At 35.9% G+C, this 26,858-nt stretch overlaps 3 protein-coding genes and 1 non-coding gene across 6 annotated transcripts; 3 read left to right on the top strand and 1 right to left on the bottom strand.

The window, feature by feature from the left end:
- Positions 1 to 275: 275 nt before the first annotated feature.
- Positions 276 to 1,035, bottom strand: LOC116112580. The gene is made up of 2 exons (XM_031398706.1): positions 605 to 1,035; positions 276 to 505 (listed from the first exon to the last, which is right to left on the bottom strand). Exons 1-2 carry the CDS (start codon positions 943 to 945, stop codon positions 448 to 450), a joined length of 399 nt encoding a protein of 132 aa, XP_031254566.1. The 5' UTR covers positions 946 to 1,035; the 3' UTR covers positions 276 to 447.
- A 6,354-nt stretch (positions 1,036 to 7,389) lies between these two features.
- On the top strand, positions 7,390 to 9,483 carry LOC116112549 (scarecrow-like protein 32). The gene has a single exon (XM_031398672.1). The coding sequence runs from the start codon at positions 7,645 to 7,647 to the stop codon at positions 8,992 to 8,994; it is 1,350 nt and encodes a 449-aa protein (XP_031254532.1). The 5' UTR covers positions 7,390 to 7,644; the 3' UTR covers positions 8,995 to 9,483.
- Positions 9,484 to 10,575: 1,092 nt separating this feature from the next.
- On the top strand, positions 10,576 to 10,647 carry TRNAQ-UUG. The gene has a single exon. It is a non-coding gene; the product is annotated as a tRNA-Gln (tRNA).
- A 5,741-nt stretch (positions 10,648 to 16,388) lies between these two features.
- On the top strand, positions 16,389 to 20,133 carry LOC116112503 (BTB/POZ domain-containing protein At3g22104). Of its 3 annotated transcripts, none has more exons than XM_031398634.1 (4): positions 16,389 to 17,013; positions 17,816 to 18,925; positions 19,153 to 19,623; positions 19,890 to 20,133. In XM_031398634.1, exons 1-3 carry the CDS (start codon positions 16,951 to 16,953, stop codon positions 19,606 to 19,608), a joined length of 1,629 nt encoding a protein of 542 aa, XP_031254494.1. In that variant the 5' UTR covers positions 16,389 to 16,950; the 3' UTR covers positions 19,609 to 19,623; positions 19,890 to 20,133. The 3 variants fall into 3 exon arrangements, with proteins under 3 accessions (XP_031254494.1, XP_031254493.1, XP_031254495.1); XM_031398635.1 differs by lacking the exons at positions 16,389 to 17,013; positions 19,890 to 20,133 and adding exons at positions 17,232 to 17,301; positions 17,407 to 17,453 and having other exon boundaries at positions 19,153 to 19,709; XM_031398633.1 differs by lacking the exon at positions 19,890 to 20,133 and having other exon boundaries at positions 19,153 to 19,709.
- The last annotated feature ends 6,725 nt before the right edge of the window (positions 20,134 to 26,858 follow it).

The following is a 26,858-nucleotide window of genomic DNA, read 5'->3' as shown; positions in this document are numbered from 1 at the left end:
TGACTTGATGATAAAAAAAAAAAAAAAAAATGAAGAATCATGATGCCATTTATGATATCATGTAATGACCTGGCATTTGATGAAACCTTATTGGATATATATATAGATTAAGAATTACAACTTCATATCCGGTATTCAAACTCAATTTCAAATTTTGATTATGCATTTTTATGTAATAAGTGATACCTATGTTAATATATTTTTCATCCCTAAATTTATTTACCAAGTCAGGGATGACCATATAGGTAATGAAGTCATAATGAAAGGGTATGGATTCTGTCGCAGAGAGGAATAAGAGGAAAATAAAGATTGGGACAAAACTGTATTTGGTTTTATTTCTCTGGTATATATACATCATTATCAACTGCAGAACAAAGCCATAGTGACACAAAGATAGAAAATTCTACATAATATATGCAAGAATTGGATCATGTACTGTCACAAGATTCAGAACATAAACGGCGTCGGCGAGAACGCTGGTAATATCATCGGCATAGAGCTTTTCCTGAAAACAACCAAAAAAATAATTAAATTACTCTATTATAACATCACACTGAAAGAGTCGGAGACTAATCTAGTAAAATCTTGAACACTGAAATAATACCTGGAGTCATACTCATACGCATCTTTACTCCTGAAACAGCGAGTCTTAGCAGCTGATTTACTTTTACTGGACAATTTCTTTTCAGACTGAGCCTTTCTCTCATCAGTCTCAAACACTGTAACAACCCCGTCTTCTGATATCACCGAGAGCGCCGGTCTCCAATGAGGCGCGGAAGACCTAGATGTCGCTTTCTTAATTCGCTTTGAATTATATGGCCCATGAAGATGAGCATCACCAGCCCCTCCTAACGCCATCCGGGTGGTGGTGGTGGCTGATGCATCCGCTGGTGGTAGCCCGGAGGGGCGATAACACGAACCCAAATTAGAAAAGAAGAACTTCATTGCAATAAGTCAACAAAACGCAAAGCTTTTGTGTGAATATTTGGTAGTTTACGTGCGTATTGTTGAAGAAGTTGAGGTTTGCGTGATTGTGTATTAATACAGTAGGAGTGGGGATTCTGGGTTGTCATTATCTTATCTGTAATTTGTTGGAAAAAGGAAAGTATTGAATTTTAAGGATTTTTAATAATTAACAAAAAAATCATTAATTAATTTGATAAATCCAAGAGTCTTTCCTTCAAGCATTGGTGCATACGTGTTTCTACTTCCTATTTAGCATTGGTCAAGATTTTTACATAAGACTGTGTCTGTGAGTAAAGATTTGGCTCTAATTGGTAAACAACTCTGCAATCTCAATTCTAGTCCTTGTATGTATCAAGTAATTATTTTTAGTAGAAAATACCGAATGTCATATATGACCTACGAATTAAACAACCGTGCGTGGCCATAGATTTGCATCAAATCGCAGTTAATGTAACTGACGCGGGTGTTAGGTGTCATGTCTATTTTATATGTCAAATGGCCATGTGTGACCAACTGTCTTGTATAATACAACTATGTTTCATTCAAGAATTAAGGTTGACCTCACTCAGAATTTCATTAACTTAATTGTAGGAGCGGGTAGAGTGATGTGGAGGTAGATAAACTAATTAATATAGATAAGAATTGGGTATGTGAGAGTTATATTACTATTATCAGGGTAATTAAATTAATTTCTTCCATATAAATAAACTACGGGGGGAGTGGTTAGTTGGTACTCATATTTTCTTGGCAATTGGGTTGACTTTAACGCATAAATAAGTATCAATTATAATACAACGTTGAAAAACTAACAAAATTGACCGGTTAATATTCCGGCAATATAGTATGTTATGAATTACATAAACATAATTCAATGGGAAAGATATGGCGTGTGATTCATTTCAAGTTTGTGCATTGGAATTTGGATCTGAAGCTTCTTCTGTGGTTGTCTTAGGCAAGATGTCCACCTCACCTAAAGTGAAGTTGCAGTGGAGGATATATCATTTCTTGCATATATATATATATATATATAGGGAAATGATATATATATTCCCATCTTAATTATGACATTTCAATCTTATCTTCAATGTGTAAAGCATATATTTTGAGAGGGACTCTATCTTTAACTTTATACCAAATTATCAACATTATGTAACTCTTAATTTTTTATAAATATTCCTTTTGACATCTTTGTGCAATGAAATGAACCTGCCCATTATCTCACGTGAAATGTACACATTAAATTCGTGAATTGCATACTCCAGGATTCCAGTATTTGTTCTTAAGAAAAAACACAACCCGGCCCACAATAATTATGGCAAGCACTTGTATTTGTATCAACTCTATTAGTTGGATCCATCGTTGGGGCCCTTCTATTTGAATGAATCAAGATAAATATTTGTACATTACAAATACTGCTGATGTACAATGGATATATACAGTATACAGTAAGAGAGAAATACCAATGCATCTCCACCTCATAAAGTTGCTAGCTACTGTGTACTGACACATTTATTTAATTTTCTATTTTCTTCATCGCATAGATGTGGCTTCTTCCCACTTATCAGAGGAAATCTCATCACTAACAAATCATAATACAGTCTCCACCATATCTTTCTTCTGACAAGTCGGTGGATGAAGGTGGCCTTCTGATCCCAACGTTAGTATGTTTTTTGAACATGCCAGAGAAGATGGGAATTAATGAGACAATCCCTCTTCCAGTGGTCCCAACTCTAATGACTAACTCTTGATTGGTATCATCCTCAGGTAAATTTGATTTGCTGAACTAAATGTTACGAATGCTAGGTCTTATGTCAGTCTAGAAATGTTGTTTTTGGGTGGACATGGAAAGCCACTAGCGTTCATGGGAATTAACTAGGATTATTCTTCATTTAGAATAATAATATCGATTTTGCTTTTGTTTAGTTTATCTTATCCACTTCAAAAAGCAAAGTTGCAAAAGAGAAACAGGGTCAAAGTTTCTTAGAAGATCCTTAAACAACTGAATAAATTATTATATTCTTCCGATTTATTCAACTGATTAAACATATCTGTAATAGACTTTATTATCGTTATATAATTACAAAAACAAGAATTACTAAGGCATGTTACAAGTAAATGAGGAATTCAATAATCATGTGATTAAGAGTTTAATGAACTTCCAGCCTTTCCTGTGGGCTCTGGCTAGAAAGTAACTGAGAAGCATTTTTTATGTAATTGGAACGGGCCAGTATTGGGCCTCAGGTACCAGGCCCATATAACCCCTTTGTTCTATCCCCGATTATGACCAAGCAAATTTTAATAAAATTCCAGAAAGAGCTCAAATTTATAAAAGCTGAAGCCATATACTTTCTGTAGCATCTGATTTTTCTTTTCCAGATAATTTCCAGTTCAATCAAAGCCACCTAAGATCAATTTATTATAATTTGTTTATGGTATGTCAATTCTGATAATTATGAAGTTTCCTCGAACTACTGAATGTTGGACTCTAGCCTTTGTTTTATTTAAGTATAGACCACATGGTACTTCACAGCAGATAATCGAGGATGAGAAAAACAGAAAAAAAAGGAGGAGATTTTCCGGCTACAAAAATGATTGGAACAAGTCCCCAAGATATTATTGTAAAAGTCATGTATAAGACGAATTATATATGATTAGTATGAAAGGAGAGCATGATTAAGTACAGTCATTTGTCTCTCTCCATTAATATTTCATCAACGACAAAGGGATTGAGAGTTTTGGGTGAAAATCACAATGCTAATTACGATTTCTTCTTTTAAATTGACTTCAACCTCTTGTAGTTTCACGTGGACCGTCATTGTCCTGCTCAAATATCTAATAACCCAAAATGATGCACAAATTATCCAACCATATATATCTCCTCTAGTTTTGCCACAACAAAACAAAAGAGAATTCAAGGGTTTTGGCTCTTGTTCTTTTCGTACTTCCCATCTGTTTGGAATAGAGCATGCATGAATTAGGGCGTAACATTTTGATTTGCTATCATATTTTATCAAAAGGTCAATACATAACCCTAATCCTTTCACTTGGCTGAATGTTTTGAATCCTCGATAAGGCAATTGTTTACCAGTTTCCAATTTACACTTGAAAGAATCTTATGATTACTGATAAAACTAGAAATTAATCTGTTTAGAGAGTATGAGAAAAGGATATGACCTTTTTCATAAAAGATTTATTTTATTTTCTGTGTTAATAATCAATAGTTCCCAGATTTACCATTGAGCTGAAGCTTGTATTCATTTTATCATTTGCTAAATTATTCTTTAAGATGTACATAACTGCCGATTAGGTGAATTAATAGCTGTATTTGTAATAATCTGAAACCGTATGTACACTACATATCTTGTATGAATCATGGAGACAAGACTTGAGCACGAAAACAGTAAAAAGTAGAAGCTTTCTTTAACGTTTAAAGGAATGTGACATCGAAATCAAAAGATTTCGTTGGATTGTCTTGGTGAAGTGACAGGGACATATCTCCACGAGTAGCAAAATCACAACTCTGCAGGAAACAGCAAATTATTCAACCAGTGGAAATGTTAAAGAGACTCATGAAGCTTCAAATCAAAATTATAGCTGGTCCAAAGTTTTCTGCTTCTACTTTTTCTTCAGGAATCCAGTATAAAGCAAAAAACTAAGTTATAATGTGCAAGTTGTCTCTTACCATTCATGCAGGAATCGTCTCTTACATAGATTCGTTTTGTGAAAGGTCACTGCTAGCGAGAGCTAGTGTTTTCATCTCTTCAGAGTCCTTCTTTGTTTTTGTGCAGAAATATAAAACTTTTATGCATATATTATATTAGCATATCCTGGGTTTGATATATACTGGATAGGATTCTTCATTAATTCCAAATAATAAAAAAATTAATTAAACAAAATTTATCTTTAGTTATGTTGAAAGTAAATCATTCACGAAAACTCAAATACAAGTAAACAACAATAGTTTAGTTTGAATAATTAAGAAGATTTTTGATAGAATGGATCTTATTGGTGAATATTAATGTGATATATATACAAGAGCCGCATCTCGTACATAATTTGGTACTCCAATATCTCTCTCAAGGGTAAGTGTAAGTGTAAGTGTAAGTTCACATAATTCTATTCCTAAAATTGACGAAAAGAATCAAGATTTAAATAGATAATTTTGCTGAAAAATAAATTTTATAATTATGTTTATTTCTTATAATCAATACAAAATTGAGAAGCTTATATATTTATCTTCTTTCTATGATTCACTTACATTTGAAACATGGAGAGGAAGCATATATATACTAGTTTAAATCACCTACAATCCACATAATATTATTAGCGTATTAACCATAACCATAACCATAACCATTCAATTATTACTATTATTTTTTTTAATGAATAATAATTAAATTAATAATAACCATTAAAATAAAACATGTTTAATTATAGTTTTTAAATAAATATAATAGGGGAAATAAGCAATGGTGTTAAAGCAATTAAAAGGAGTGACATTCTAGTGAAATATACAAATTCGTCCTCGTGGGGAAGGGGTCTAATTTGTCTTTAGTTGTGGCATCATATGGCACAAGCAACCAAGTTGATATCATATACATATCATGTATGTGGAAGGATGGGAATGAAAGGTAGCCATCAATCACTAAACTCAATGAACAAATTAGATTAATTAAGGTGAATGATTAGTGAATTTGTCTGATAATGGCATTTCTTGAGCTCAAATTCGACAAAAAAATGGCCGGCTAAGACAGCTTCCTTAACGTACCCGTTACCTTCTGTTCATCACGCTTGCTCACCATAATCACTTATCTAGAACAGGAGTGAGAGAATTAATGGATTAGTAATCAGCCAAAATTGCTTAGAAAAGCTCCATCCATGCCAATCTAAAGACCGGATCTTACAATAGTCAGTCAGTAATGATAGTTTCAGTAGTGGTAAATAACTAGGCATCGGTTGTCACGACCGGGATCTTTCCCTTTGTTAATTACTTAATTAGCTCTATTTTGAGTTAAGTCACACAAATCTTTTTCACCAGAATCTTCATTCACAAAATGACTAGCAAAAATATTTTATCAACCTCATTGTTATAGAGCCATAATATGTTTATTTTTTTTACATATATTATTATGTAACATCCATGCATATACACTTAACTACAGACAACTATTTACATTAATATTTATATANTATTTTTTTTTAATGAATAATAATTAAATTAATAATAACCATTAAAATAAAACATGTTTAATTATAGTTTTTAAATAAATATAATAGGGGAAATAAGCAATGGTGTTAAAGCAATTAAAAGGAGTGACATTCTAGTGAAATATACAAATTCGTCCTCGTGGGGAAGGGGTCTAATTTGTCTTTAGTTGTGGCATCATATGGCACAAGCAACCAAGTTGATATCATATACATATCATGTATGTGGAAGGATGGGAATGAAAGGTAGCCATCAATCACTAAACTCAATGAACAAATTAGATTAATTAAGGTGAATGATTAGTGAATTTGTCTGATAATGGCATTTCTTGAGCTCAAATTCGACAAAAAAATGGCCGGCTAAGACAGCTTCCTTAACGTACCCGTTACCTTCTGTTCATCACGCTTGCTCACCATAATCACTTATCTAGAACAGGAGTGAGAGAATTAATGGATTAGTAATCAGCCAAAATTGCTTAGAAAAGCTCCATCCATGCCAATCTAAAGACCGGATCTTACAATAGTCAGTCAGTAATGATAGTTTCAGTAGTGGTAAATAACTAGGCATCGGTTGTCACGACCGGGATCTTTCCCTTTGTTAATTACTTAATTAGCTCTATTTTGAGTTAAGTCACACAAATCTTTTTCACCAGAATCTTCATTCACAAAATGACTAGCAAAAATATTTTATCAACCTCATTGTTATAGAGCCATAATATGTTTATTTTTTTTACATATATTATTATGTAACATCCATGCATATACACTTAACTACAGACAACTATTTACATTAATATTTATATATATAATATCAATATGAAGATAAATTAACCTTATTCTTGCATCTAAGTGATTTGAGATCAAGTTTAGCTTCTGTCACTACTTGTTCTAATAGGCCGGGTTATAAAGTTTCAAGGGTGTTCAGCCATTTATTATATATTGTAACTGAATAATTAATTTTATTACCACTAAGATAAGTTAATTCAATTCTGACTCAGTTTGGGAAATTAAAAAAAAAAAAAGAAAACCAAAAGCCTGAAAACTAACTAAATAGAACATTTCTACTAACCCAGGAAGCCTCGTCATTATAATGCAAACTCAGGCTTCATTTAATGTTTAATTTTGGCTTCATCCTATATAGATAATCGCTCAACAAAGACTTCTCCCCCTATATATATGGTTCAGGTAGCATGTAATATAACTAGTTCTCAACTCTATCTCCTCTCAGCCTCTGTTTGCTCCTTCCTCCACAAACTAACAAATTTATAACACAAAAGCTATGCCTAAATTCCAGCAGCCAAGACCTCATATTTCCTAAACCTGGAAGCTCACATCTATAACTAGATAAAAACCCTAGCAACTCAATCCCATCCACCCATATCCACAACAAGTCGTTTCAAACAAACAACACACAAAGCTTTTCTCTGCATCATTACCCCTCATTTTTTCCCTCTAAACACATCAAATCCTTCCATGCACATTAAAGCAACAACACCTCAATCCATGAAAACTGAAGTAAGACCAAACACTACGTCCATTCCTCTGCACAACCCCCGTCTCTTCAACGCCACTCCAAATTCTATTCCAGGAGCACTTAGAGGGTGTCTTGGTAGCCTGGATGGAGCATGTATAGAGAAGCTTCTGCTTCACTGTGCTAGTGCCTTAGAAAGTAACGACGTCACTTTGGCACAGCAAGTGATGTGGGTGCTCAATAATGTCGCTTCTTCAGTCGGTGATCCAAACCAAAGGCTCACCTCATGTTTTTTAAGGGCACTCATCTCTAGGGCATCCAGTGTTTGCCCTACCACGATGAGTTTCAATAGTAGCAGTACAATTCACAGAAGGCTTATGAGCGTCACTGAGCTAGCCGGGTATGTTGATCTAATCCCTTGGCACCGTTTTGGCTTCTGTGCATCAAATAGTGCCATTTTCAAGGCAATTCAAGGGTGTCCAAGAGTTCACATATTAGACTTTAGCATTACTCACTGTATGCAGTGGCCTACTCTCATAGATGCCTTGGCTAAAAGGCCCGAAGGCCCTCCTTCACTCAGAATCACGGTGCCTTCTTGTAGGCCACTAGTCCCTCCCTTGCTTAATGTATCAACTGAAGAAGTTGGCCTCCGTTTGGGGAATTTCGCCAAGTTTAGGGATGTCCCCTTCGAATTTAACATAATCGATGTCGACACATCTTCTTGTAAGGACTCCTCTAGCTTTTATTTTGAATCAGTATTAAGCCATTTGACTCCTTCTATATTGAACCTTAGGGATGATGAAGTTTTGGTGGTAAACTGCCAAAATTGGCTACGATATTTGTCCGATGAAACAATGGGAAGTGCTCATCAAGATGCTTCTTTGCGAGACACTTTCCTAGATATAATTAAAGGGCTTAACCCTTGTATCATAATTGTGGTTGATGAGGATTCTGATTTAAGTGCACCTAGTCTAACTTCAAGGATCACTACCTGCTTCAATTACCTATGGATTCCCTTTGATGCCTTAGAAACTTTTTTGCCTAAGGATAGTTACCAAAGGCTAGAGTATGAATCAGATATTGGACACAAGATTGAAAACATTATAAGTTTTGAAGGGTTTCAAAGGATAGAGAGGTTAGAATCTGGGGCAAAAATGTGTCAGAGGGTGAAGAATGTAGGGTTTTTCAGTATTCCATTTAGTGAAGAGACTGTTAGGGACGTTAAGTTCTTGCTAGATGAACATGCTAGTGGTTGGGGGATGAAGAGAGAAGAGGGTATGTTGGTGCTCACATGGAAGGGTCACAACTCAGTGTTTGCCACAGCTTGGGTCCCAAGTGGGTTGGAGGATTAAATGGGTGTGGACTTAAGTGGGTTGAGGAGACCCTACCATGCATGAGAGATTGGCTTGTTTCTCTTAAGTGGTCCATGACGATGAAGGCAGTGACAAAATGGGGTTTGCTTTTTTTTCTCTTTGTCAACAGGCTGCAAAATGGGCATGAGACAGAAAGAAAAGCGGCAGATTTTTTGGGTACAACTTCATCATGCCACCTTTGTATCCAAGCGAGCTATCTTTCGCTATGTTCACATGAAAGGCAAAGAGAAAATGCACATGTTGTCTTCCTATACCAGACAAAAACCTCCATCACTTTGTTTCCCATCTCTACTTGCTTTTCTTTCAAGACCTTCCAAAGTAGCCAACTAGATAGCTTGCGCTTTCCTAACCAGTTCTCAGTAGTTTCTAATCATGCACTAGATATTTTCAATATCTTTTTTTCTGAGCAGTATTTCTATTCAAATTAGCTTTTGCTCACTTTGTAACATCAGATCTAGAAGTGGAATGTCCAATTTAACTTTAATTTAGTTGACTTTGGTCTCTAATGTGCATATTTTTAATGTAACTTCAATTAAAATTTGCCCCATATAATAACCGAAGAAAACTGAAGATTACTTTGAATTTTATAAAATATAAGTCAAAGTGTATGAATGAAGCTGATATTTTGTTCCAACTAGGTTGATAAAATTACTGGCACTAAATATATACCAAGACAGAGTCGATCGAATTAACTCAAAAGGGTTAATTAAATTGCACATCTCTCATAAATGATTGATGTCATCTAATTATCAACTCAATTAATTAGATCTAACATTTTATGTATTCTCGAGTTAACGTATCTCAAGTAATGAAGGGAGATATTTAATTAATTAGTCCGGGTATGGAAGTGACTTTTTTTTCTTTGTTAATCAAGGTGTTCGAGCTAACTTACGCGTACCTTAACTAATCTTCGAATTAATCTTCAGTTTAATCCTGAATGTCTTGAAGTTAATGACCGGGTAAGTCTCCAGTGACCACCTCTATTATAGGTCGAAGTGAATCGAACTCATGATCTCTTGAGTAATACATCTGAGAGTTTTAGTTGATCATTCGACCACCCTATGGTGATTGGTATGAAAGAGACTTTCAATCCTCCTTGATGAAAAATACCTAATCGTTTATGTATTTCTCTCTTACTAGTTTCGATAATTGTCTCAACTAGGACTTGTTCTTTCTTTTGATGACTCAGCGCATATCGATGTTGAAGCTAATTGCAAGGCTTCAATTATTGCAAACGAAGTAGGCTGGGAGATCGCAATTAGGACCACAATATATATTCTCAGTGATTCGTTTATGAACAGTCGCCTTCATGCTCAATATGTACAGCTAATATCGGATGTCGAAACACCAAGTATAGAATGTAATCTTGAGTCCACAGCTGACACATTTCTTACTATCTAGTACCCAACACCCTAATATATATATGATGTTATCATACAAACATGTTCAAGTTCAACACCTGAACTTACATTCAGAAAAGTAGCCAACCACAATAGTGGCGGATGCGATAGCAGACTGAAAGAAGAAATGATTAAGTAATTTTACTGCACTTGAGTAACTGGTTCCATGGTGTAGTGGTTAGCACTCTGGACTTTGAATCCAGCGACCTGGGTTCGACTCCCGGTGGGACCTACCCATCTAATTTTCTAGATTTTTTAGATTAATTCTATAAAGTAATTCAGTCCTCTTTAAGTTTTTGATTACAATAGCTTAGCTTGGTCAATCTTCCGCCGGAGAGGATGAACAATCTTTTATGAATACTCTGACACAGGCAAGCCAAACCATTAACGTTTAGCACTACAGATTGGTGGTTAGATAATTTATGGTTAATTAATAGCCAATACCACATTAACATTTCATTCTTCTTTTTATCATGACTACCACATGATTATCCTGCCATCAAAATTGCATTCAGAAAGTAAAAAGTTTTTTAAAGTTGCAAGGTCGACGTACTCTTATTATTCTTTATTTTAAAATTAATGTGAAAATAGTAAGATGGTTACAGTTTCCAAATAATTTAAGCGCTTTCATTATGCGTAGTTATGGTATTAAATTTGTCTTTTAGTTTTACCTCAAAATTTGAAAAGAAGTAAAAAGAATTAGAGAGAGGAGTGAAGAATTTTAAATTTGAAACTAGATTGAATCAATTAAATCCCAGACCAAAAACTAGAAAAGACGATTCTTGGTTAGAAGCTTTAGAAATTATTTACAGATAAAGTTAAGAAATGGTGATCCCACAAATTTAATTATCATATATCATAAAATCAGCGTATCTAGATGACATCATTTGTAAAGATTTATATCTGGATTTGAAAAACATTATTGGAAAGAAGGTTTAAATTTTGAACTTATATAAGGCCCTAAAAAAGGAAAAAGACAAGGCCGAATCACATGCACCCACCCATAGTTTATCATAAAGACAATTTGGTACCAAAAAATTTGGATATGACAAACACATACTTTCTGTTAATATTTGTTCGTTAAATTTAATTGTAAAAGGGTAAGATAGTAATTCAAAAACAAATAAATGGTGATTATGTCATTTCATCTTTTTCTTCTTCAGTTAAAACCATATTTCTTCTCTCAACTCTCCATCTTCCACCTTTCTTCTTCAAAGTCGTTGCCGCCATTCTTGCCAGCTTTTTTTCTTTTTTCCTTCACCTTTTCAGTTGATCTCACCTCCCATCACCATCCTCCTCGATCCCCAGCCAGAACTGACCCATTTTTGGCCGGAATTTCCTCTTTCCCGTGACACATCTTCACCCTAGCGACAACCGGATCAAGCCAGAACTAGCTGGATTCTAGAGCTGATGGACGCCGCCCTCACTCCCATCTGAATCCCCACATCACCTTCTCTAAAACCCATGTCTCTCTCACCTTGATTTCCCCAACCATTTCACTGCTTGTGTGATTGTGTTTGTTATTGTTGTTGGGTTTGTTCATGGCAAGAGTTCACATTTAGTGTCAATTTTCACCCTTCAGTGCAAAGGGGTTTCTTGAAGCTGTAGCTGTCGTTTATTGGTCTTATACTGGTTTTGACATGGTGGCAACTATGGCTAAAGAGACTTAGCGTCCTGCAAGGGATATACCGATTGGTTTGGTTGGTTCAATGTCTATGATTATTGTGATTTATTGTTTGATGGCTTTGGCATTGACCATGATGGTAAAGTATACCCAAATTGATATAAATGCTGCATACTCAGTTACTTTTGAACAAATTGGCATGACATGGATTAAGTATTTGGTGAGTGTTTCCTTGGCCATTTTTGTTGAATCGGTCATCACGGTCACAAAATTAAACCTAAATACCGTAGTTAGCGGTAAGTAGGGTCGAATCCACAGAGAGCAAGACTAATGACCAAATGTATTATTTGAGTTAACGAAACAGAAATTGGCAAAATGATTGATTAAAACTAAGGAAACTAATTAATTGCAGGAAACTAAAAACATCAAATAAATTGCTAACTAAAACACAATATTAAAAGCGTTGCCGCTACGGGTTCGGTTTGACTCAAGACCAACTCTCACAATTCCTCTCCTCGCTCTTCAATTTCCTAAACCTACAAGGCTAGGCAAATAAATAATATGGCTTCCGACAATCTAGGTATAATCTATCATGTCTCCCCGTCGTCTTAGTTACAGATCGATTGGTTAAAGACTATCATCGACTAACCGAAAAACGCTAAACCCTTAAACACCACTGGTTGGTACAACGTTAACAAGTACAACCTATCAACCTGGATCATCCAATTAAATAATTACACAACAAATGCATTCCTAGTAGAAATGATATTAAACGCTACTACAACTTGATTGCAATCGGTACCGAAGCAATTTAAAGTCATAATCAACATTCAATAATCTCAAATCGACATTCAATTATGCGAAAAGTTATATATCAATAAAGGTTCTCAATGGACATTATCAATTCAACACGTCGAGCATCAGAATAATATTAAAGCATCGCAAACAAACTGAAACGAAAACAAATATAATCTGAATACAAGAAACTTAACCAAATGTCCAACATTCGGGCTCATCCAACTAGTCGAGAGTTGATAAGGAGATCAATGGAGTCAATCTCGATCTTGCCTACACCGTAACAGACAACTGGGAACTCAGCCGCTCATGGTGGTGATGGCGGAGACTGAAACGGTGGAAACAAAGCTGATCATGGCGGAGAGGAAGTAATCGATAGCGATATGATGCAAAAAAGGGGCGAAAACGACCAACGGACAGCCCAGAATACAAATAGGCGCACTCGCCGAAAAACGTTAATTTTCCAACGGGTCTTCCGAAAAATGGTGGCGGAAATGGGATCCGAAGGTACCGATGGAAAGCTCTGGTGATGGGGAGTTCAGATCAGGTCCTAAGGAGGTGAAAAGTCACCGGAAATGAGCAAGATCTGGGCTGGAAGATGAAGAGGCGCGGCGGCTATTTGGCGGATTCCGGCGGTCTTTGCGGCAACTGAAGCTTGGAAGTGCTAGATCCGGCCGTGGGGAAGGAAGATCAGGTCCTGGGGAGCCCAATCGTCATCGAAAAATGCCGAAATCACGTCTGGAATGCCAAGAGTCGCGGCTGGAAGATGGAACGTCACGGTGGCGGTGATGTTTCTCACGGTGGTGTTGACGGGATGATGATGAGCTGTGCACGAGGGAGACGAAACGTCGCCGAAGAAGCTCGTTAGAGCTTGATCGTAGAAGGTGAAAGGTTTGGTGGGCGGCAGCCACCCAATTTGCGTCTTTGCACTGCACTTTTATACAAAATATGACAAATTTTCATATGGTCCCTACATGATTGAAACATGACAAAATCAGCCCTTTGAAACATGACATTTTACCCCCTGAATAGCATAAATCACCCCTAATCCATAAACCACAACCTAATATCAACTTAAACAATTTCTAAATTCATCCCAAATATGCTAAATTAGTAAGAAAAACTCAAAATATGATTTTTATACATAAATTCATAATTTCTCTTAATTGTCTCAATATAACTTCAATTCAATTACATATGAGATTTTTTTATCAACAAAATAGAGTCACTTTCATGACTCTAACAATTTCCTTGTTGTCAACGACCAAAAATTGATGCAAATGGTGCATACTCAATTGCTTTTGAACAGATTGGCATGAAATGGGCTAAGTATTTGGTGAGTGTTTCCCCAGCCATTTCCCTACAGCCGACCAAAAATTTTATGGTTTTGAAAACGTCCACCCCTTGTTTGCGTTTTTTTCTTCTGACTAAATATGAACTTACCGTATCATCCTTTAGCTGACGAAATTCACTAACAGAAAAGTGAGTGTTTACCATTTACAAACTTTCTGATACCAAAGTGTCTTTACAACACACTATACTATGGGTGGGTGCGGCCAAAAGACAATAACAAAATGGGTTCTTGGGCCTCTGATTTTACACAAAACTTTAACAAATATAAAGCACGTCCCCGGACTAACGTACCTGAGGAACTTCTTTTAAGAAATAGAGGTTTTCGATACTGGTACTTGAATCACGAGAGAGACCAAAAAACACACAAAACGGTACCGTTGAGAGGTTGGCTTTTGGAACAAAGGAGATGATTGGTTAATGATTATAAAGATTTCATCCTTTGATGAATCATCATCATGGTGTTGTAAAGAATAAAGACAGTGGAGTTTAATATTTAAATTAAAGTGTCAAAAATACCCTTTCATTCTCCATAAGGCCCAGAAAGTTGACGAGGCACTATCTTTAGTCAGAGGGTGCGTTGTACTTGTCAGAAGTCAGAATTGTTAAAGTGAAACCGTAGAGCATACAGTGTAATTCTAGCTAGGTATAAGAACTTGGCAATCAGTCACGTCACGTGACTTCCGTTTCTCGATCTTCATGTGCATGCATGTACCTCCAGCGAAAATCTGAGGTGTTTCTACTCGCACAAAATCAAAGTTACTTTCACTCGGATTTTGTATTTATATTTGGTATAACCGATTCAATGATTTAAGTTATCATGTCTGATTCTTTTCAAGATTTATAGATAATTTGACATTGTTGTGTGTGGTTTTCCATCAAGCTCGGGGCAACTCAAAGATATAGCTCAATCCAAAATAAACTCGACAACTATGATTGATCGACTCAGTATAAGTTCGTTGAGCTATAGCTCGACCCAACATAAATTAGTCGCGAACAATTCAAGGAATCATTCAATCAATCTCCAAATTATTTCAGATCCCAGATATTGCAGGAATGACTGGATCAACGGTGATCATTGTGCAATCACAGTGTCAATCGCGAGGATATTAGAATTATTATTCAAATAAGTTCTAATCCCCTGAATTTCGTTGCTTCCTTTGTACAAATCTTGTATATAAACCTCTCTCAAACAGTGAGGAGGGGATCACGAATTTCAGATAAGAATTGCATTGTAAGCTCTCACAGCAAATACAAAAACACAGTGGACGTAGGTTGTTAACCTGGCCGAACCACTTTAAAAATCTCTTGTTTTTAGTTCATTTCATTCATATTCATCGTCGATTATCACTAATCACGTACACATCGATTCCGATTCTAGTAAGATTGATCGGATCTCACTGTTTAGTGCAAAATTCTGTACCAACAGACATATCGCACATATTTTTTATATAATTAAAAAACCTAAATTTTATATTTTAGATAATATAGTATCATTGTTTAAAAAAAATATAAATCATCAATCATATGACCATTTGACCCGCTAGAAAGGAAAGATGATGTATAAAAATTATTCTAAAACTTCAAAACTTATTATTTTATCTTCCTTAAATATATTAAATGGATCATTTTATCACGTATGTTAAAACAAATAAGTATATTAAATTATATCATACATATTTTATCAATATTTTAAAAATTAAATTATTTCATATTTAACCAAGTAATTTACTAATACATAACAAATTCAACCCATTTAACATCTCTAGTCTTTGCTTCTACACAAGTGAGTTGCGTGGCAAGGCAAGGGATATATACCGATAACCCGTCTAAGTTTAATAGGGTCCATCAAATCATCCAAATGCTAATCAGAGCCGTCTATTTAAGATCTTCAATAACTCTGCATCTCAAAAGAACAAGAAAATCTGGGAACAAACGAGTAAATAAATTAAAAAGGGGTACATGATATGTCGTTGATCCTCCAGTGGGACCCACTTGTGGGAGGCCATTAAAGTGTGGTCCAAAGCAAGCCTCAGGAACAAAAGGGTCAAAATGGTCAATTCATCTCATTATCATCCAGATTCATCAGGACAGATAAGAGAAAAAAGAATGACACATAAATCTTTTTTTTAAAGAAAAAAAAAGAGAAAAATAAATAAATGAAAGAGGTGGTGGGTGCACAATTACAGAGAGTTGCAGCGATGAAAATGGAATAACAAAGAAGAAAGCCAGCAAAAAAGCTTCAGTCCTAAGCTTAGTGTCTCCTCCAAGAAAATCACATTTGTTTATTATTTTCTATAACCTAACATATGAGAAACAATATTCTAACCAAAGAAATATATTTTAGCAAAGAATGTCAGGTATAGGTTAAGAGGTCACACAACAACTGTTTATAAATATATGGCTGTATTATAATATATCTCTTTTCTGTCTTTATACACCTTGTTGCTAGCTTGAGTCTTGTCTTTGTATCTCAGTTGAGAACCACCACATTGCTTCTGCATACCGGTTGATTGTGTTCTCAACCATTTGCAAAAACCCAGAAGCACTTTGTGTTTGTCTTCTTCCTCATCTCAGAATATGACTTTCACCCTCTGACCTTTGTGCTCCTTCTCACTTCCCACTCCACCTCCCCCATCACATCTCTGTCTCTGTTGGGTTGTTAAATTTTCTTCCTTTTGAATACAGGTTTCCAAAAAAAAATAAAAAATAAAAAAGATTCTTATTTGAGGTGGGTTAGTTTTTGGTTTGTTTTTATTTAGAGTCATGGCAGTTTGCTGTGATCTTGAAGTGGATATCAATGGGGAAGAGACTTTCATGGTGAACAAGGTAAATTTTTTTCTTTTGGTAGTAAGTAGTTGATTTGCTTTGCATCTTAATTGAGTTTCCTGGTCTCTAATATGTTTTCCTTGTGCTCCTTTGTGTTAAATTCTCATTTTCATGTAATTTTTTTTTTCTGTTATTTTTCCATTCAATTTTTCCATTATTTATGAATTTGTAACCTGTACCCTCTACCATTAAATTTGCACCTACATTGCAGCGAGGTGGGGCAAAGGTTTCATCCACTGACTTTTGTTCTTCTCCTCTGGCTACTATTGTCATCACAATTTTCGCGAGGTGATTGACAAGGCCTTTTTCGTGTTCTTTTCTTCCATTTATTGCTGTTGTTATGAGGCTTAAATGTTCATACCGTCATTGGCTCTATTCACATCTTTTGTGAAGGACTAAAAGTTGCTTTCATTTCACATCAATTTTACCCTTCTTTGCTGGTATGAATAGCAGATTCGTTTTGTTTAATTACCATTCCACAATTTATTGTCCATAACGACCTGTCTCCCTCTTTTGCAGTTGTTACTGTTCATTTCTTCTTCATTTTTCCTTTCTTTATTTTGTCTAATTCAATGAGTTCGTTCTTTTAAATCAATATTTAACTTTTAAGTTCATTCTCTTGGTGGTTTTATGTGTCGGCACTAAAATTCTACTAGAAATGTGACTGAGAATTGTCTTATTTTTCCACCACGAAAAGGTGTTAGTATTTGTTTGTTCAAGAATTAAGTTGTATTATTGAAATCTCTATTTGTCAATTAATTCTTAAATATCTAACTCTTCTTTTTCTCTTGGCTATCTGCAGAAAATTGTTGCTCTGTATTCTGGTAGATTAAGCAAACTATTTGGTAAATCGATCGACACTAAGAGAAATCTCAAACTGATATTCCATGATTTTCCAGGGGGGACAGAGAGTTTTGAGCTTATTTTAAGGTTTTGCTACAACAATGGCAAAATTGATATAACTCCTTCCAATATTTCCCTCCTACATTGTGCTGCACAATTCATGGAGATGAAGAAATCTACATTAGAAAAACCCAATTTACTGGAACAAACAGAGAAATCACTTGAAGAGATTAACTACTGGACATGGTCTGAGCTTTTGGGTTCTTTGAAGCAGTGCCAAGAGTTTCTTCCAATTGCAAATTCTTCAGGTATACTTGAAAAATGCCTAGGTTCTCTGGTCGGGAGGCTGGCTTTGACCAGTGAAGCAAGTCCTTGTGCATCTAGTTCTTCCCCAGACAGCTCCGGTTTTCGCTTCTCCTGTGACACTAGAAGCACTGAGAGTTTGAAGAACAGCTTCTCTCGAGTAACCTGGTGGTTTGAAGATCTTATAGTTTTGGGTCCTAGTTTGGTTGAATTGGTCATAAAATCCATGGTTGGACGAAAAATTGATCAAGTCATCATAAGTAGGTTCCTCTTTTATTATCAGAAGTCTAAGTTCTATACTGCCACAATGGAAGAGAAGAGCAAAATTTTAGAAATTGTCATTGATTTGCTTTATACTCTTGATAGGAGCTCTGTTTCGTGCAAGAGTTTATTTGGTATTCTTCGAGTTGTTTTGAGTTTAAACATTAAAAAAGGTGTTCGGAGCAAGTTAGAGAGTATGATAGGCTATCTGATGGACCAAGCCACACTAGATAATTTACTTATTCCATCTCCAAATGGGACGAATTACTTATATGATGTGAATCTTGTTCTTAGGTTCTTGAAAGCATTTCTGCATAGAGGAGGTTGTCAAGCATCTTTGTCTTCACTGCAGAAAGTTGCTAGCTTGATGGATTTGTATATGGCAGAAGTAGCTCCAGATCCTTGCTTAAAACCTTCAAAGTTCCTTGCTCTTGCTATGGCACTGCCAGATTCTTCAAGGGACTCTTACGATGAAATGTACCACGCTGTAGACATGTATTTTGAGGTACAATGATCTCACTAAATTTCCTTTTGGAATTTCTCTAGCTTTCGTTTTTTTTTTTTTTTTCTGGCATTGTGGATCATTCTCTTGTATGTTCTTTTGAATTTCAATTTGATATTTAACACTAACTATAAAATTCAAGTTGAATATTTTAAAAGCTTAAACGACTTAACCCCATTTTCAGATTCCTATCATAATCAGTGCATTTGGGTTGACTCTTGTTTAAATAGGTGCATGCAGGATTGGTGGAAGAAGAGAAGATAAAGATATGTTGTTCTCTTAATTATGAGAAGCTTTCAGCCGAAGCTTGCTTGCACCTCTCTCAGAATGCTAAATTTCCATCAAAAGCTGCAGTCCAGGCTCTCATCTCTCAGCAATTCAAGCTCAAAAACTTGCTTAAGAGCACAGACAATACTAGATCCTGTACTGATTCACCTTGTAGCTTCACTGAGACGGGAAGCAAGGGTAAGAAAGATGAATCCAATGAACAAGTTGTTCTCTATGCTGGGATGCTTGATGTTTCAGTCGACAATGAGAAGCTCAGAGCACATTTGCAAGGAATGCAATGGAGGGTGATGGAACTGGAGAAAGTTTGTCGAAAAATGCAAACTCAGATGACAAAACTCATGAAGTCAAAAGCCTCAAGCCATAGCAATGCCAGATCCTTACCCAAGCTTTGTTCATGATAGAAATTTTGCATAGTATGTCTCTAGTATATTATTCCCAGATCTGTATAGCATGATGATTGTATTTCTATATTATTTAAAGTTCTTTCTTTTCTTGCAAATTTAAAAGGTGAGTGACAGTATTTTCTTAACAGCGCTGAAATGGGCATCTTTGCTTGTACAGTTACCAAAAAAAAAAAAAAAAAAAAGAAGGAAAAAAAAAAAAGGAAAAGTTTAGTGTGCTTTTTCTTGAGTTGAGTAGGCATCTTTAAGACTTTTAACTCTGTTTTTATTCTCCCTATTGTTGCTTCTCCTCAAAGGTCAAGTCCTTTTCCGCGGTCAGTCTCTCACATTGGCCCACGCCGCACGAAATGGAAAATGCTCTGCATTAGTGGAATATTTTTGGGGCGACTCAGAAGGCTGAATATTTTTCACGATTTTGGTCTTTAACTTGCGAAGGAACCCTGAAGCCATTGGCAGGATTTGAGTTGGGATTATTCTTAAAATTGGTCAACAAATATTTTTTGTACTTTTGTATGTTTAAGCCAAAGCATTTTATTAATTTGATAATAATAGACTTAGTTTGCCACGTTGATTAAAAAACCTATCAACTAATAAAACAAAGTCCGAGACTCAGATCAATTTAATAGTTGACTATCATCAAACATGTACCTTGAAAGAATCAAATTTCTGTAAGAGGGGCCAGAAATTGACTATAGTTACCAAGTGAAGAAAAGACCAATCATCAATCTCTTACGTTGATGTGGCCCAGTCTTGGTTAATTAATCTAATAGCTTATTCGTCAAGTGACAAATAAGTCTCTTACGTTGATGCATTGCCATGGATTATTGAGATGAAGAGGTGGGGGACAGGGGCAGGTTGCTACCCCTTATCTTCCACAAAGCAAGCATTCGACAGATCACATGCGTTTGAATCTTGGATCATATTAACGGCTGAATGTTAGTGAAACAATTGGCTTCACAAGATGAAGATGTCTCACCTACTAATTAATATATAATATTCCTTACCTATCACAGTTTACATTACAGCCACCCAAGCAAATTAACTCTGTCCATTCCAACGAAGTCGGTGCCATTAACAAGTACTTGTAATCACTGATGTGGGTTTCAGCAAATTAAGAAAAATTTATGAACTTCATATCTGTAGTGCATCAAACATTAATGAATTTTCTGTTTTCCGTTTCAATAATTTCCTTCTTTCCTTCAATTACTAGAGCTAAATTTAATGCTGAACTCATAATTTAGCTACTCATTTACTCATTTACTGTGGAGGGTCCTGCTCTTAATGCAATCTATTCAATGGCCATTGGAAGGATACTTGGCCATGGCCAGTTGCAGCCAATGAGGTCTCTGTACCAAATTGGGCAGTTTCATGAGAAGGTTTTTGAAGGTGCATTTCATATGAAAGTGAAACCATGCCTTTATTTGCTGCCACTGTCAATATGGAATTTATCAAGAAATAGAATCAGCAATTGATTACCAACTAACTATTTTGTACAGATTATAATGAACCTAATTAAAATTCATTGGGCATCCGTTCGAGTTGACATTCACTGCATATTGACCGGAAACATCAACTCTAAACAATGTCCCACTTACAAATTATGAAAGACTTGGTCAGTTTTGATCCCGAAACTAGAACCCTGTAGTGGCTTAAATATATTGAAGCTACATGATATGCCTCAAACCTAATAGACATAACGTATGGAACAAGTTCATCTGGCCCCAAATTGTCTGCCATTACAAGAAAGTCACCCATTTGTGCCTTAACGAAGAAGAAACTAGTTAATATATATATTCATGAGATGCTATTGCTAATCTCCATGGAGTTAGTTTGTTACTAATGATGTTTATAATTTCTATCTTCTTCACAGCATGTGTTTGGAGTCTGGAGAAGATGAGTCATAGTCGTAATAAGTTTGATTAAAGAATTAATTGTGTTGGTATCAAGAGAACATTAATGGAAGGATAACGAATTAGGAGCTTTGAGATATTTTTCTCTCCTTAGACGCCACTCTTGTTCACTTCCAACATTTATATATATATTTATATATGCATTTGTTCTTAACAAGAATAGTTACAAAGAACATCCTGCATTCATCAATTTACGACTAGCTTTTTACAAAGTGTTGGTTAAAAAATATTGCTATTTATGCTGTTTAGAGCTTAATTCTTCTTGCTACCGTGTAACATAAATGGGTGGGCCAATTAATGCAAGGTCTAGCTTTTTACACTTTGAAGCAATGACTTTCTCAATATTTTACAGAATAGTTGGGTAGGCAAGCAGGCTTGGGCTTGATGGGCGGATCTGAACCCAACTACTGTGATTGGTTCTACTTCAATCTCCCTATATTAATTTGAATCCTTGAATCTGAAACATCAAAAAGGTTTCTACCTTTATAAAAATTTAAAATAATAATATATAAAAACAGGTAAGTACCACAGTAGCATGCTGTCTAAAAAACGTTTGTCATACATCTTTATTAAAAGGGTTTTTATCTGAAAACATTATCTTCAAAAACATTCTATAATACATGCTAAATTAATGAGACAGCAATACATTTTGTATGAGTATCACGTTTTGTACTTACTTACCAACTAAAGACCAAATAAGGTAAAAAGATTGATTTGGAGTAACGTTTAAGTGATGATATCGATGGGAACCATTGATCGTTCCTTTGTAGATAGCGGCTATAAAAAGTATTAAAAAGAGGATTAATTCAAGCTCCATGTGCTAGAGACCCAAGGAACAGTTAATCTAGCATTACTAACTAGCATTTAAAGGAATCCACAGACCTTTGAATACATGTAACTTTAGCTACTATATAATATTTACAAAATCTTTAATAGTAAATTCTTATAATTTCCTGGACGACTGTATATTGTAAGAGTAATGTTACACTTACAAAAATCTTCATACAAAGTGATGTGGTAAAAAAATAAATGGAAGAGTGAATATAATGAGTTTGATTTTTTGTTTCACTCTTTCATTCATTTTTTGTTACCTTGCTTTGTGTAAAAATATTTGTAAGTATAATATTATTGATATTGCAAAGTGGCTATTTGTGTAAATTTAGCGTTTTCTTTCCACTTATTCATTGTAATGTTACTTGTTTTTTCATGAACGAAATGGGATCAATCGTTAATGACAAGATTTTGCTCTTAGCTCCACCATGAGGAGTTTCATGCCCAGTGGTAGGCCCATGATTTTTGTCGTGGGGGGCCTTTGCAGCTTCGTCATTGTTTGTCAAACAATTAGTGAAAACTTTTAGGAATCGATATGGAGAGGCAAAGAGCAGCAGTTCAAGATATTGATACTGCCAAAGTATGCCAAAGAGAAGAGAGAAAGGAGAAAATTTTATGTATTTTTCATATTGTATAAACCTGTACAATGGCTAATTTATACACTTTTTGTAAATGCAAAAAATGGAAAATAATGAATGCAAATAAATGTAATTATTCAATCAATCACATAAAATAAGAATTGACTGAATGACAAAATTACTCTTTGATCACAGCTAGCAGGGATCAAGGAAAAGCTGTAATGATTGTGCATTCCATATTTCGTCACTCCCCTTCAAGCTTGCTAAGTAAATATGAATATTGTCTGCTGCATAATGACTTTGTGAACATATCTGCCGGTTGTTCTGAAGTACGAATGTGCTAAGTCTTGATCACCCTTTCTTGTATTTTGTTTCTAACGAAGTGGCAATCAATCTCTAAATGTTTCATTCTTTCATGGAATACTGGATTTGCTGCGATGTCATTTGCAGCTTTGTTGTCACAGTATAAAAGGACAAGCTTCTTACTTGTACCTTTAGATCTTCTAATAACCCCAAAATCCAGATGATCTCACATGTCGTTTTTGCCATGGCTCTATATTTGACTTCTGCTGAAGATAGAGATACTATTGATTGTTACTTGGTTTTCCAAGAAATAAGAGCTCCCCCTAGCTTGATACAGAAACCTATAAGTGATTTTCTTGTCATTGGACATGTGGCCTAGTCCGAGTCATAATGAGCCGTGATATCCAATTCTTTGTCTCAAGGAAGGGGGAGTCCTAATCCAGGACACCCTTTTAAGTACTTTAGAACTTTTATTGATGCATCCATGTGAGATTGTTTAGGGCCATGCATGAACTGGCTAAGAATGTGGACTGCATAACTAATGTCTGGACGAGTCATGGTCAGATAGATCAATCACCCAACAAGTCTTTGATACTTTGTAGGATCTTCCAGAGGTGGGTCATCTTCGGAGGGTGATATCCCACTATCATATTCCTGAGTAGTTAGCTTTGTATTCTGTTCTCCTGGAATAATACTTGGCTTGCATCCTGATAGTCTTGAATAAGAGATAAGTTCCAAGACATATTTCTGTTGACTAAGAGATATTCCTACTGGAGATCTTACAATTTCAATACCTAGGAAATACTTTGGCTCTCCCAAATCTTTTATTCGGAATTGTTTGTTAAGATGCTCTTTTAAGGATTTGATGCCTGCTTCATCATTTCTTGTAATAAGAATGTCATCGACATAGATGATGAGAGCAATAAAAGTTTTACCTATGTTCCAGGTAAATAATGCATAGTCATGTTTGGACTGAACAAATCCTATGTCAGTGAGAGCTTTACTGAATTTCTCATTCCATTGTCAGGATGCTTATTTTAGCCCATAGAGGGATTTTTGTAGATGACATATTGTGTTCTCTCCCTGTCTGCATAATCCCAAAGGAAGATCCATATATATTTCTTCATGAAGATCATCATGAAGAAAGACATTATGAACGTCCATTTGATGGAGAGGCCAGTCATGAACAGAAGGTACTGCAAGAAAAGTACGAACTGTGACATGTTTGGCTACGGGTGAAAAAGTATCCTAATAATCAAGACCTTCCCGCTGAGTGTATCCCTTGGCCACTAATTGAGCTTTGTACCTTTCAATGGAGCAATCAGCACGATGTTTGATTTTGTAGACCCATTTACAACCAATAGGTTTTCTATGAGAGGGGTGAGGCACGAGATCCCAGGTATGATTCTAAGAGAAAGCAGTAAGCTCAGCAGCCATGGCTTGACGCTAGTGAGAGTGTTGAACAGCCTCTGAGCAACTAGTGGGTTCTCGTTCGGTGGAGATGTTACTGATGCAAGGTCTATATATAAGAGAGAGACAATCATAAGTCACATAATTGGAGGTAGGATACAATGTATTTGAAGGATTTGAAATGGTGGGACACCATAATCTGTTGACCAAATCGATAGTTTTGTCTGGCAAGTACTACGACGTGTAGGAACATGAGGAGCCTGAATAAGAGATCTGGGTGGAGAAATAGATGTAGGGAGTTGAACAGGTGAATCTTCTATAGTGTTATCAGTGTTTGTTGTGTCAGAGTCAATAGTAGGGGTGCGGGGCTGAGAAACCAGTGGATTAGGAACCATAGTGAACAAGGGATCTTGAAGAGTATCAGTGTCAGGGAACACTCAGGGTGATGGTGATGGAATAATATCCTCTGCGGCAAATGAAAAAATGTCTTCATGAAATACAACATCTCGGGAGATCAAAAACTTGTTTGTAAGTTAGATCATATAGCCTGTAACCTTTCTGAAGCATAGGATATCCCATAAAAACACAATGGATGGCCTGGGTACCAAACTTATCATGTGATCTAAGAGTGGCAGCATAACAAAGACATCCAAAGACTCGAAGATGATCTAAAGATGATTGCTTCTTGAATAGTAACTCATAAGGGGTCTTTCCATGAAGGACTCTGCTAGGCATGCGGTTGATCAGGTAGATAGCAGTGATCACACATTCGCCCCAAAAGTAGATGGGTAGGTGGGCTTGGTGTTTAAGGTCACGGGCTACTTTTAAGAGATGACGGTGTTTTCGTTCGACAACCTTATTTTGTTGTGGAGTATATGTGCAAAAGCTTTCATGCAGTATGCCGACGGATTAAAAAAGGGAGGAACAATTATGATTAAAGAAATCTCTAGCATTGTCTGTTCTAACCCTTTGGACAGAAGTATGAAATTGTGTGTTGACCATAGCTAGGAAGTGTGTGATGTAGGTAAGTGTTTGGGTTTTGGATTGCATGTAACAGCCACTATTACTCAAATTCTCATAATAAAATACATATAAAATAATATAAAGAAATTGGGCCCAAAATTTTCTTTTTATTATATATATATTCTTTACAAACATATACATATTTACACAAAATTATAATGTGTACAAAAGTCATCAAAAACATAATAGACAGTGTAACCGCTTCTCCTCGAGCGCCGACGTCCATCCGACCATGTCCTCACCTAGATCCTGCAAAACATAGGAAAACAACGGGGTGAGCACTACTATAATGCTCAGTAAGTAAATCATCTACTCATCTATCCCCGTAACTCTTTCTCTAATTCTTTCCTTACAACTTCTCATACCATTTCTCTTTGGTACTTCTCTTTCTCTTTCTCTTAGAACTCCTTTCTAGTAACTCTCTCTCTAATAAGTCACGGCCCCATCTTACCGGGGGCACGGCCGGGACTCACTCCCACTCTACGTGACCTTTACTCATTCTAGCCGATCGGACTTGGTTATGCATGGATTCGGAACCCTTGGCCATGTGAGTGTATAATCTCTCTCTCGGGTACTCGGGTATAGCCCTCATCCGCATGCACTCTCACGGGCTGTACTTCTCTATCTCATACTCATGCCGCTCTCTCAATGCGGCGTACATGCGGGAATACTCTACCCATTACTCACGGGTTCCCCATCGCACAACCTACTCTATTCTCTTTTCTCTTAGCTCTCTAATGCTCATTCTCTCTTTCTCTTTACTCTTAAAGAACTTATACTCAGTTCTCTACTATGTCTCAAGCTACTTCTTAAGTGTATAAACAAATGTGTATAGCTAGCTCATGCTCACTAATGCACTAATGAAATGCCAAATACAAAATTTCCTCAAAACAGTCATTCTGCACAAGTCACACTAAAAAGGCCATAACTTGCGTTATACACCTCGGATTGCTACGGTTTTGGTCTCGTTTTAAAGCTTAGAAATAGGGCTATAACTTATATGTTTTGGTATCAGCCCAGTTCAATCTGTAGGATACCCAAAAATTACTTAGAAAGTTACGGCAGTGACAGGGTAGATTTCACTTAGGCATTTCATCAAACAACTCATGTGCATATAAACACTCTACTATAATTACTACTACACTTCATTCTCTAGCCATCCAAAATGGGGGAAAACTCCTTCAAATACTCA

This window comes from Pistacia vera, unplaced genomic scaffold (genome assembly GCF_008641045.1).
Source record: "Pistacia vera cultivar Batoury unplaced genomic scaffold, PisVer_v2 Contig663, whole genome shotgun sequence".
Taxonomy (NCBI): Eukaryota; Viridiplantae; Streptophyta; class Magnoliopsida; order Sapindales; family Anacardiaceae; genus Pistacia; species Pistacia vera.
The sequence above is the reverse complement of the archived record's forward strand: the minus strand, read 5'-3'. Positions and strand labels throughout refer to the sequence as shown.